The following is a 12,011-nucleotide window of genomic DNA, read 5'->3' on the forward strand; positions in this document are numbered from 1 at the left end:
GGAGTCCTGGAATGTTCCAGAAGTGTCTGGTGGCTGCACTTTGATCCTACACAGGAGACGACACCTGTATGAGGATAGGAGGGTTTCACCGGGGTGAATGGTGAAGGGATTGGTTAATTAGAGAGTGAAACAGGGTTTAGGATTTCTGTACAGGGGGGTTTAGAGAAGTAAGATGGAGGAATTGGGGCGTGTCCTGTCCTCCTCCTTCTTCTTCTTCTTCTCCTCCATCTTCTGTGGTGATGGTGGCACTTTGGGATTGGTCATTACTAAAAGTGCACCGGGCAATAAGAATAAAAGGTATTGGGGAAAAATGATAAATATTGTACATGTAACTTTGGGTATAAAGATACGTGACTGTCCGGAGGCAGGACAGTGTGCTCATGGCTGGCTGCTGAGCAGATCTCTGTCGGGCTGAAAGAAAATCTTTTAGATAAACAATTAATAAACATAGAGACCGAAAGAAGAACTGAAGCCTCTTCTCGTCCTTTGATACGCGGGCTGCCCCAAGGCCACTCCGGGCCTTTCCAGGCCCTTCAAACAGCCGAAAAACCGACACCCTAGGAGTTCCCTCACTGTCTGAGGCTCTCCAGCAGCACCCAGACAGTGGTGTTGGAGCCTGTACTGCCCCCTGACCTGCAGCCACACAAAGGGAGCTGTAACCACCCTGCAGTTTGAGTGTAGCTGATTGGGAAAGAGGAGGGAGCGTGGGGAACCTTTGTGGCAGCAGCACTTGGAGGAACTGCTTTAACCAATTCTGCAGAGTGTAAAAATCCTGGCTTTTCTTGGGTGCAGGGGCACTCAGGGTCAGTCCCCAGCTGGGAATGGGCTTTGTTTCACTGTGAGCACACACTTCCATGAGAGACAGAACAGATCCAGCCCAGCTGGATCTAAATCTCAGGTGTGGCTGCCTTTAGAACTGGAACTAGGTGTAAGAGAAACATCCCTTTGTGTCCTGGGTTGACTATATGATGCACTTATTATTCAACATAAACAGAATGAGATGACTGGGGATAAAAGCATCATATAGCCAACCCAGGACACTCTGCTTTTTAAATAACTGATTCATTTTCAACTAGATAGCCACATTTCTGGTTCCAGCTTCATCTTGCTCTTCAGTGATATCACATACCTGGAAAAAGGAGCTAAAACTCCTCACTCTTCTGATAAAATCCTTCATTCCTTACTCTGTTTGTCGGAGTTAAAATCTCAATACCTGTTTTCCTCTTCTCTGATGGACTCCAGGAAGTTAAACCCCATCACTTGAACCCTGATTGGTGCAAAAGCTGAAATTTGTGCCCAACACTCTCTCTAGTGTTTCTCACTGTCACATTTTCCCTTCCCTTTCTCTGTGAGCTTCCAGTGCTTGCAGCTTTGTGTACTGGGAGCACGAAGTGGTGACAAGAGATCTTTCTGTTGCTCAGGTAGTCTAGTCAAGCACCAAATTAACACATTATGATAAAAGCAAATTAGGCAACTGCTTCAAGAAAATATTTCAGAGCTTTAAAACAGGCCGGGGGTTTGCTTTTTGTCACCCCACAGTGCCACTGTGGCTGACTGCAGTGTGTTATGGCAGTTCTTACAGCAAATCTTAGAAACACAAGAATAATAACAGCCACAGTTGCAGAACAGAGTCCTGTCAGCCACCTGTTTGCCAGCCTTTGTCAGGGCTGCAATCCCTGTAATTCCATTACATCAAAAAGTGTGTGTTTGATGTGTCCTTGGGCCAACTGATGGACAAACAGAAAGCAAAAGGAACTCCTGACTCAGTTTCTATTTTGGTTGGGCCTGATAAACTCTTATTCTCTGAAAAACAGAACTTATTGCTGGCTTTATTTACATCACTTCCTGACTGGGGTGAAGCTGAAGGACCAAAGATGCCATCATCTAGAACACACAGCTTTTCTGAGAACACTACCTAACCCTAACCCTTGCCTTCTGAGAAGGGAAAACTCAAAATATTACCCAGCTTAAGGTCAAAAATCACAATGTTAACACAAAGGATAGACACAGACAGCATCAAGGCTGTGTCAATCCTCGTTGACACTAAGACTATATCAGGGAGTGAATCACATCACAGGGATACTAAAGAAAGGAAAAAAACAAACCTATGACCAATACCACAAAATTATATTTCAATGATCTCCACAAGGCTGGACCAGAACAAAAAAGATACAAAAAGAAATTACTCAAAATGAGGCAGTCACTTAAATCTGGGATCCCTCACCTGAAAAATGAACATCTGTATAATGAAACCCTGCACTTCCCCTTGCCTTGAGCTGCTGGTGCAGAATGTTTTGTGATGGAGAAAAAGAAAATCCTTGTGGGCCCTTACAGATGGCCAACAGCAGGACTAAAGCAAGGGGCCAGTTCCTGCAGCATGCAGAGATACAGAAATCAGAGCAGCTGGCAGGGAACAAGCCAGTGCTGTGCAGTGAGGTTTTATGTGCACTTTGTCACTATGAAAGCACATCTGGACTATCTAAAACCAGCTCTGTGGCTGAATGAAAATGTTTTCTTACCACTTCCTATCCTCTTTTGCTCACAGACAGGAACTTGCTATTCCAGGACAGTGATAATGTCATCCCCCCCCTTTAAATGATGCAAAATATCTCCTGCAAACTTCCACAGACACTGACAAAAGGAACCTTTGTGAGTGCCCACAGTGGTCACAGCCCACTCTGGGAGATCAGGAGGCCTGAGCACAGCGCTGCTCTGCCTTAAAGAAGTGAAGGTGGGATTTACTCACCAACAAAAGGGCCAAGATAGCAAGGGGAGTTGTGAACAGGACAGAGGAACAATTCTTCAGTTCACCCACACCCTTTCACTGCACCAAACTTTGCATTTATTCAAGTCAGTTGTTTTTGTTAGAAAAACAAGGCAGAACTCATGGTCATCGTGGTACATTTACCACTGCTCCTGTTTCAGTTTAGAAGGATCATCAAACCCTCAAAAGTCCATTGGGACATGGCAAATATGTTAAACTTGCACTCTGAGCAGCTATGCCAACAGCAAACCCTGCATGTCTGTGTGTAAAGAGCACAGTAAATCACTAATCCTCCTGGTTTCTTTTAGAAAAACAAAAATCTTCAAACCAAGATGATGACATTCATCTGCCCACAGCAGAGACAGTTGGGGTTTTGATTTTGTTCTTTTTTTTTTCCAGATTATATTGACCTCTATGTTGCCTGTGTATTGCTGAAGAACAATTAGCTGAGATGAGTGGAAATCTCAGAAACACAGATTAAAAAAGAAATGCACACAAACACTATGGCCAGGCAGCCATTCTATTTTTATTTGATGACAGCAAATCTGTTCCTACATGCTAATCAATTACAGAGCAGCTACATTTAATCTCAGGCTTAATTTACTACATTGAACATCTTTAGTGTATTCTACTTAGCACGAGAAGACAAACAGAAAATATATTTTTAAAATTTTCCTAGGCTAAACAAACAAGGGTCCTATCAAAAACTGAATACAGCAGAATTGCAATAAAGCAGGTGGTATTTTGATCACCTGCTACATAAAACAATGATCCTGTTGCTAACTGGTGAGACTGTCCTGCAAGAAAGCAGGGTGTTTTCAGCCGGTTTCTTGTTTGAAGTGAATGCTTGGCCATACTAAGAACAAGCTTTGGGCTATTCATTTTCATGTTTTCAAATACAGCAGGCATTTAGTCATGCTGTTCTTCCTTTAAACTCTGGCTGTGGCTTGTCATCTCTTCGTTAACAGCCAATTCAGAAACAGACTGGAATCAGCTCACTAACATTTCTGCACTTGAGTCATTCATCTGAGTCTTCCTTTTGCCGGAGCTTCTTGCCACACGCAGTTATTAAGAATTTTATTTCCCTTTCTTACATTCTGAAACTTGTTCATCAATTTGCCTGGCATGTTTGGCTTCCCCTCAGGCACACCCCAGTGGCTGCGCTGAACAGACAATTAAGTACTCAGGGGGAACCGCGTTTTCTTTAAAACAAAACGATGACAGAAAAGGACAGCGTGCGCTGAACAGCTGCGAGCTGCGGGCATTGGGAAGAGTTTACACTGCAGATGCTTTAGGGTCTCCTTCCCGCAGGCACAGAATGGGAGCAAGGCAAGGGAAGGATCGAACGTGGTAATACCAGGGTAAGCAGGCGGGCCAGATGTCACATAGCGTGACATCCGGCAGCTTGTTTGTCTAAGAACTAAGACACCCTTTCTCCTTGCTAACAACGGCGTAAAGAACGAGCACCTCAGCGCTGGTGAGGTCCCGAAGTTCCCTCTCCTCATTGTCACTGCCTCCCCGTCGGTCCGGCCTGTCCATCCATCCCTGCAGCGCTCCTGCAGCCCCAGCACGGGACTCAGCCCTTCCAGCCCTTCTCCGGCCCGGGGACGCTTCCCTGCGTGTCCCACAGTCCAGCCCCACGCACCAGCCTGCGACACCCGCATTTCACCGCTTTCCCAAGCACCGTTCCATCTGCGATAACCCCACAGCGCAACTCTGCCTCCTCCCCTCTTCCCGCTCCAACACTCCCGACCCATCCCAGCGCCATCCCCATCCAAGGCCACTCCTGCACGGGCCCTTCCCCACACACGACCCCCGGGACGCTGCAGCCATTTTCCCATGCACTGCCCCCTCCCCAACACCCCCAGCTGCTGATTCCCAGCCCAGACACAATCGTGTCCCCTCGGACATGGCACCCTTGTCCCCTGAGGCGCTGACCCCCACACCGGAGCCGATCCCCTCCCCAGCACCTCCCCGCCGGGACCACTGACCCCCACCCCAGTCACAGACACCCTTCCAGAGTCCCGACACTGACCCCCATCCCTGTATCCGCTGATACTCCCCCTAACCAGAGCCAGGCACTGACTCCCGACACTCCCCAGCCTCCCCAGGCACTGACCGCACCTCAGCCGCCCCACACCGACCCCCAGCCAGCCACCCCAGGCACCGACACTCTCCCCAGCCAGCCCCAGGCATGACCCTCACCTCAGACAGCGACCCCGCACTCTCACCCGGGCACTGAACCCCCCCTTCAGCCCCAGGCACTGCTCCCCACCCCAGTCACCGCCCTGCCCCGCTCACCTGCTGCCGGTCCGGGCCTCTCCGCTGCCCTCAGCGTCCGGCTCTCCGGGCCCTGCAGGGGCCACACCGCCCTCATCGTCCTCCACTGTCACGTCCGCGGAACCAGCGGGCAGAGCGGCGGGAGCGGCGGCCGCCCCCAGCCCGAACGCGGCCTCCACAGCCGCGGCATCGCTCGGCGGCGGCTCCGGGCCGCCCGCCGCTACCCCGAGCAGCACCAGCAACGCAAAGGCGGCCAGAGCGCTGCGGCCCCGCGGCCCCCGCATGGAGGGGCCCGGCTCGCCCGCCGCCGCCACCCGTTAGGACATGAACGCCGCTGTCGCTGTCACCGCTGTCGCCGCCACAGAATGGGCGCCCGCCGCGCGCGCAGCCCTGCCCGCCGCGCCACGCCCGCCCGCCACGTACCGGCACCCCGCGCGCACCCGCCCCTGCGAGGCGGACACGCACTCCATTGGTCGGCCGCCACGCCGCTCAGCCCGCCGCTTCCTTCTGATTGGTGCATTCGGCGGCCGGAGGCGGGGAGGAGCTGGGTGTTTGTCAACAGAGCCCGCCGGGCCAATCGGAGCCACGCTGCTCTCTCCCCCTCCTCTACCGCCGCGCCGGCCAATCGCCGAGCGCATGATTCACCGGCCCGCCCGCCGATTGGCTGCCGGCTGGCGCGCGGGCGGCGCGGCCCCGCCCCTTCCTCGGCCGGGCTGGAGACGTGGCTGTTCCTCGGCGCCGGCAGGGCGGGGCCAGCGGCGCGCACCACCCGGCGCGGGGGGAGCGGTGCAGAAAGCGCCTCCCCCCAGACCGGAGCGGAATGGAACCGTCGGGCGGGAAGCGGGCCGGGAGGGAGGGAGCGCCCGGGGCGGCCAGGGCGGAGCGGACACGGCGCTGAGGGCCCTGGGACAGACCGGGGACTCGGTCAGCTCAGAGGTCTTGTCCAGCCGAATTGATTCTGTCATTCGGTGGTGCCCCCGCGGCTGTTTGGGCGGTACACGTAACCCTAACCCTGGTACCGAAATGGGCCCTGTGCTGACCCCAGGTGACCCCACGTTTGTGAGGGCTTTCTGTGCCCCCCAATCCCAGCACACACAGCCCCAGGTGTGGTAGCTGCCCCAGCACTTTGGCCAGGTGTGGTAGCAGCCCCAGAAAACCCCTGTGGTACCTTAAACTCCTGTTCCCTCCATGTGTTCACAGATTTGTCCTGGGAAATTGTGATTGGCCCATCCCTGGAAGTGTTGCAGGCCAGGCTGGATGGGGCTCTGAGGAACCCGGGATAGTGGAAGGTGTCCTTGCCCATGGCAGGGGCTGGAACGAGCTGGTCTTTGAGGTCCCTTCCAACCCGAGTCATTCTGTGAGTCTCTGTTCATGGTATACTTGATATAAACAATATATATGATATTTAATTGCCCTTTTCAGGGTTAGTTTTCCCCAGTTTTTTCCAGACCCAGTTTACCATATTTCAAAGAACAGTCCTTTGTCATCCTGATGGTAGCACCCGACTGATGAGGATGTCATCTGCAAATTGCATTAGGGCTGATTTTGTATTTACTTCTAAATGACTAATGAAAATATTGATTACGTATGTGTGCAGTACAGCACATATGATCCTGGAGGGTCCTATTAGACATAGCCTTATTCAATAGTGATTTACAACCACTTATAAAAAAATAATCTCTGTGACCAGTGTTTAATGCATTCTTCACTGATGCTTTATTACCCTGTTTAATTAAAACATTGTGCAGTTCTAAGTAAAAATGCTTTTAAAAGTTTATTTCAGCTTTCTTTCCTTTTGGAAGAAATTGAATTATTTGGTGTCTTTTAGAAGCATGAAATGAGATTTCTGTTAGACTCTGACTGGCATTACTAATGTGAGTGACACAACACCCGTTTTTGGTGTTTATCCAGAACATTATCCACAGATATGATGTTATTAAATCTACATTTCCTCCATATCATGCAGCCTCCTCTCCTGAAGACAGGCACCAAGCTGGCACTTTTTCAGCCCCCTAGAATTGCCCTGGTCAATCAAGGCTCACTGAGGAGGAATGCCCACACACAAGTCTGCATCAGCTGTTTCCAACCTCCTGGGCCACGGTTATCCCTGGAAGACAAGAGCTCCACTGGTCACTAATGCACTGAAATGAATCACATCCCTGTCAGGTGACCCTCACACATGGATCTTCCTGCTTCTTTACAAACACACATCATAAATGTTCCATGAACGCTTCTGCATTGCTATTGACATTTTAATCATGTCCATCTAGTAATGGGCCTGTACCATTCACTTCTAGTTTTCTGGGATTTAGCCTTGCCAGCTATGGATTTCCTTTGATGTGCTTCACTTCCAATAACGACTCAGCTTCTCATTTATACCAACACTTCCTTATCTCCTGCTTTCTCCATTCTGGCTATTTCTTTTTTTAATTTTACTCACACTCTCCAGTCCATTAATAAAACAAGAATTGTCAATGTTTTTTCTCTCTTGAAGTTGTGGCTCTTTGGTTGCCCAATGAATTCTTTAAAAAGAGCTCATAATTGTAATTTTTAGACTTCTACCTATTTTTTTCTTCCTGCTTGCACTCTTTATTTTCTGATGATTTGGAAATACATCTCTTTTAGAGCACCAGGTGTATGCAAACCCAGGTCACAAACACTGCACCCCAGCCAACCCCTGAACTGCAATCCAGGGATCTTTTTTGGGTTTTTTTTACTTCCCTCATTATAACAAAGTCCAAAAGAATTTACCCTGTGCCACCTGCCAAATGGCACATGTCATTTTTAGTAACTTAAATGACATTTTATTACTGTACCCATATGTTCTTGTGCTACTATTTTCTTTATTTAGATAACTCCTCTCTCTGGAGTGTCTACCCGTTCAAATGTTTATAAAGAGCAATCAAATTCCTTGTTTCTCTGGGCAAACCAAGCCAAAGGCTTTTATTCTTCTCTTACACATTTGGCTCTCTGCTCTGACTTGCCCTCCCCTGCACCTGTCTCCATTTAAATTCATTTTTTTTTTTTTTTTTTGCATGGTGATGTTTTGAACAGTCACGTTGAGGGGTAAATTTAGTTAAATTTTAAACTCCATTATATTCCTGGACAATGAAGGAAAGCTGATTGCATGCCATGCTTTTTACAGTAATTTATCTCTTGTCCCAGCACCTATTTGAGGGGCTCAGAGACAACCACAGACCCCAGAAACTTCCAGAATATCGGGATATTCACGACTAGACTCGCACCTGTGCTGGGTGAGGAAGGTTTATCACACCAAACGCCACAGCATGACCTCATTCCCTCGCGTTCCCAATCGCAGCCTTTCATTTTGGGGAGGATCTGCCGCTTCTCACCAGGGCACACGTTTCCTTCCAGACTCCTCCTACATTCCGTGGCACCGAGGAATGATGAATAATCATCAGAATGCAAAAAAGCTTTTTTTTTGTTTTTTGTTTTTGTTTTGGAAACATTGCTCCAAGGGACGGACAACATTATTCTCGAATCCTTATGACAAACGTGGCGATGCAGCCCTATAATTTTCTCTCTGTATTAAAAATTTTTGCCAACAAAACCAAACTTCCTGCTTTTTGCAAAGCATGACTCACATCCTCCATTCTGTTTTGACTGACATAAGAGATCTATTTCAGTCATATGACAATAACTTCGGATCTAACTAGCCACTTGTGTGGAAATCAAAGCCTGTTCTTGCAGGGATGGTGTTTTACATAACTCCACTGAAGATCTGCCTGCTTTTCCCGAATAACTCGCTCCTGGAAGAGCGAGGCGCGGCAGTGAAAGCCCAGCGTGCCACCTCGTGGCTGCCCTGTGCCCAGGGCCCTTCCCAGCGCCTCCCTTTTCCAGGAGAATGCTGACCTCCCAAAATCTGCATGTGCTGTAATTCGCATACCGGCACCCCTGCTGATGCCTTCTCACAAGCAGAATAAATAAAACCGAGTCATTCTCTACCCGATGGATCAAACCAGAGACAAGCAGGTGTCATTCAGAGGAAATGTCACTGAAGTGGAGTTTGCAGGATAAAAAATCAGATTGCAGGGATGTGACAGGCTTGGAGTGCTGCTGCCAACCAGAAAGAGAGTTTGTCTGGGAAATCTCCATCTCCCACTTGGTTTCACCAGTGTGCTGGTGAAGTTTTACTTTCATGGGCCTGGGATTTTAGCAGTTTCATGCCTAATCAGTGAGAGAGGAGTAGTTAATTGGATCAACCCATCTGCCCCCCAGGGGGCTGTGCCTTCACCAGGATTTCACTCGGGTTAGAATGCACTTTTCCAGCTGGTTTAGGCTGGGTTAAGCTTGCCATGGGAGGTGGTCCCACAGCCTTCCCTCTCCCAGCTGATCAATCTTGCTGCCTTCCTCAGGAAAGGTCAAGGAAAACTGACCTTGATTTTTTGGGTTGCTTTGCCTTTCAGAAAGAGCAGCTCTCTGCCAACACATGGAAGTAGCAGGAAAACTCGGCAAGTGATGGACCATAAGGTGGGAATGCTCCTTTTTTTTCCTGTCTTAGACCAGGGCAGCTTAAGCCAGTTACAAAACTCCCTTTCAGAGAGATATATTAAGTTTGGCTGACCCAATTCAACCTCACTCACCTGGCAAGAAGCAGCTGCCTTTTCTTGCCTTCATGGCAAGGTGAATCAGCACAGGGTGATGGCAATGCCAGCACCAGCATAAACTGCAGCCAGGCTGCGTGTGGATGGTGACTGAAGGCAGTGAAGAGCAGGCTCTTCCCTTTTTGTCAACAGCAAGCTGTTATCTCAGCTACCATGTAATTTTCCTAGCGTGTAATTTCAGCCTCAGATGCAGAATTCAGCACCCGGAGTCACGCAGTCGCCCTGACAGCCTGCAAGGGCTGAGCTGCTCCGTTCCTCAGTTCCTCAGCGTGGTTCTTGTCAGGGTTAACACCTCCTGGTTGCTGTTTGACAGGTGGAATGTCTGTTCAAAGCACGTTCAAACACCTCCTGGCACTGAAGCACACAGGGTGAGTTGGCTCCTGGAGAAGCTTTGACATGGGACAAAACCAGGCTTGTACAAAAGGACTTGCAGCTGTTTGCAAACAGAGCTGGTCGTTGCTGAAATTCACAGAAAATACATTTCTAAAATGCCCAATACCAATTTTTAGTGCACGGGCAAGGCTCAGCACAGCATAAATGAAAGATTTTCTGCTTTCATTGGAGCTGTAACTCACCAACAGATTGAGATAAGTTGCTAACAGAAAGGTCATTATCTAGAAGTGGAAATGTTTGTGTTTCCCCAGACACTGCAAGATGTATTTCAAGCCAAAGCTATCAGCCATTGCTCTGAGGGTACAACAGGTTTATCACCCCACACTTCTGCACTGACTCTCCCCACAACAGTGGGATGTGAGAGAAGCCCAGGTTGGGGTTCCTGAGTCAACACAAAACCCTAGTGACTGTTCTTCATTTCAGTCAAATACTTAGGATACTGAACAGAATCATCATGGAATCATGGAGTGGCCTGGGTTGGAAAACACCTTGAAGATCATCTCGTTTCAAGCCCCTGCTGTGGGCAGACACCTTCCACTACACTAAGGTGCCCAGAGCTCCTTCCAATCTGGCTTTAAACACTGGGGCAGCCACAGATTCTCTGGGCAACCTGTTCCAGTGCTTCATCACCCTCACAGTAAATTTCTTCCCCTAATATTTAATCTAAACCTCCTCTCAGTTTAAAGCCATTCCCCCTTGTCCTGTCACTACCTGCTCTTGCAATGTCTCCCCAAGCTCAGTCAGCTGCTCCTTCAGTTTTACCCTTCTTGCATCGTGGAAGGGCACAGTGCTTGGGTCTGATTCCCTCTGAATATATATCCCACTAGATGTGTGTTTTTACCCTTTCAAATGGGTAACTTGCAGGAAAATTCGTTGCCAGCTGGCAGAAAACACTGAACCACTGCACAGAACCACGTGCAGCTCTTGAAATCGAGTCACCTGCTCTGTACAGAAAGGTAAGGCCTCACCGAGATGAGATAAGCCCGGGCAATGATAATAGAGTCTTTGTTGAAATCCCACCCCATTGTTCAAGGGCTGATGAGCAGGCCCAGGGAGAACAAAAGGAAATGTTTCTAGTCCTTGAAAATCACAGCAGAATCAGAGGTTGGCAGCAAAAGCGAGCCAGTCATACACAGAATTAAAAAAGAGAAGTCAGCGGCAGCTTTTCTGTTGAGCAAATAAAAAGATTATTCTCTACGAATTGTGGCCTGGCCTTGGAGCGAGTAGTAAAGGGGTAAATACCTGCGATTCTCATCCCTCTTTGTGGGATTGCAGCTGGAGAGAGACAGAGGCACTTGTGAATGGTCCTGATGTGGCTCACAGGAGTGAAAATGCTGCTGTAGAGAGACTTCAAGGTTGCTCTGCCTCTCTAGTGTGTTTCAGAAGCAACTTAATCAAAGGTCAACCCAGGCTAGAGGGAAAAAAGATGGCAAATAAAAACTGGCTCTGTGTCCTTCGGGACAGGAGATCTCCGTGGGGTTTTGTCCTGACCCTCCTGCAGGGTGGGGTAAGGACTAAGTGCTGGTTGATACCATGTGCCCAGAGGACCCCTGGCATTTTTCATGTCCATCTTGCTAATTTCGAGGGAGATCGTGCTAAAGTTTGAGTGAAAGTCCAAGAAAGGCTCTTCCTTAAAAGCTGGGCAGCCCAGCCGGAGTTCCAGTAACTCCTGAGCTCAGTGCACTGCCCGGCCTCCTGCAGGGGCTCTCCCCGCCATCCTCCCTCCTCTCCCAGCACTCCCCGGTGGGACACCGCGCATCCCTCTGCTCTTTGTGGGAATGCCTGAACCTTTCCAGCCTCTGGAAATGGTTTCTCGGGACTTAGCGAGTACTCAGTACTTACACATCCATGCAACAAGTGGCTCCGGCACTGTCTGGCATTGTGGGAGCTGTAGTTCGCCTCTCGCTGCACTACAAGTCCCAGCCTCCCGGCGGAGGAGAAAGAGGTGG

The 12,011-nt window shown here is 49.3% G+C and overlaps 1 protein-coding gene and 1 long non-coding RNA gene across 3 annotated transcripts in view; both read right to left on the bottom strand.

The window, feature by feature from the left end:
* Positions 1-5,412, bottom strand: part of EIF2AK3 (eukaryotic translation initiation factor 2 alpha kinase 3) — a 43,822-nt gene extending 38,410 nt beyond the window's left edge. Inside the window, exon 1 of the mRNA XM_064711992.1 lies at positions 5,066-5,412. Within this exon, the coding sequence (XP_064568062.1) occupies positions 5,066-5,328 (263 nt within the window). The 5' untranslated portion in view covers positions 5,329-5,412. The remainder of the gene's footprint in view (positions 1-5,065) is intronic.
* Positions 5,413-6,872: 1,460 nt separating this feature from the next.
* On the bottom strand, positions 6,873-12,010 carry LOC135447147 (uncharacterized). 2 transcript variants are annotated; one of them, XR_010440009.1, is made up of 4 exons: positions 11,905-12,010; positions 11,305-11,473; positions 8,290-10,128; positions 6,873-7,151 (listed from the first exon to the last, which is right to left on the bottom strand). It is a non-coding gene; the product is annotated as an uncharacterized LOC135447147 (long non-coding RNA). The 2 variants fall into 2 exon arrangements; XR_010440008.1 differs by having other exon boundaries at positions 6,873-10,128.
* Between the last annotated feature and the right edge of the window lies 1 nt (position 12,011).

Source organism: Zonotrichia leucophrys, chromosome 4 (genome assembly GCF_028769735.1).
Source record: "Zonotrichia leucophrys gambelii isolate GWCS_2022_RI chromosome 4, RI_Zleu_2.0, whole genome shotgun sequence".
NCBI lineage: Eukaryota > Metazoa > Chordata > Aves > Passeriformes > Passerellidae > Zonotrichia > Zonotrichia leucophrys.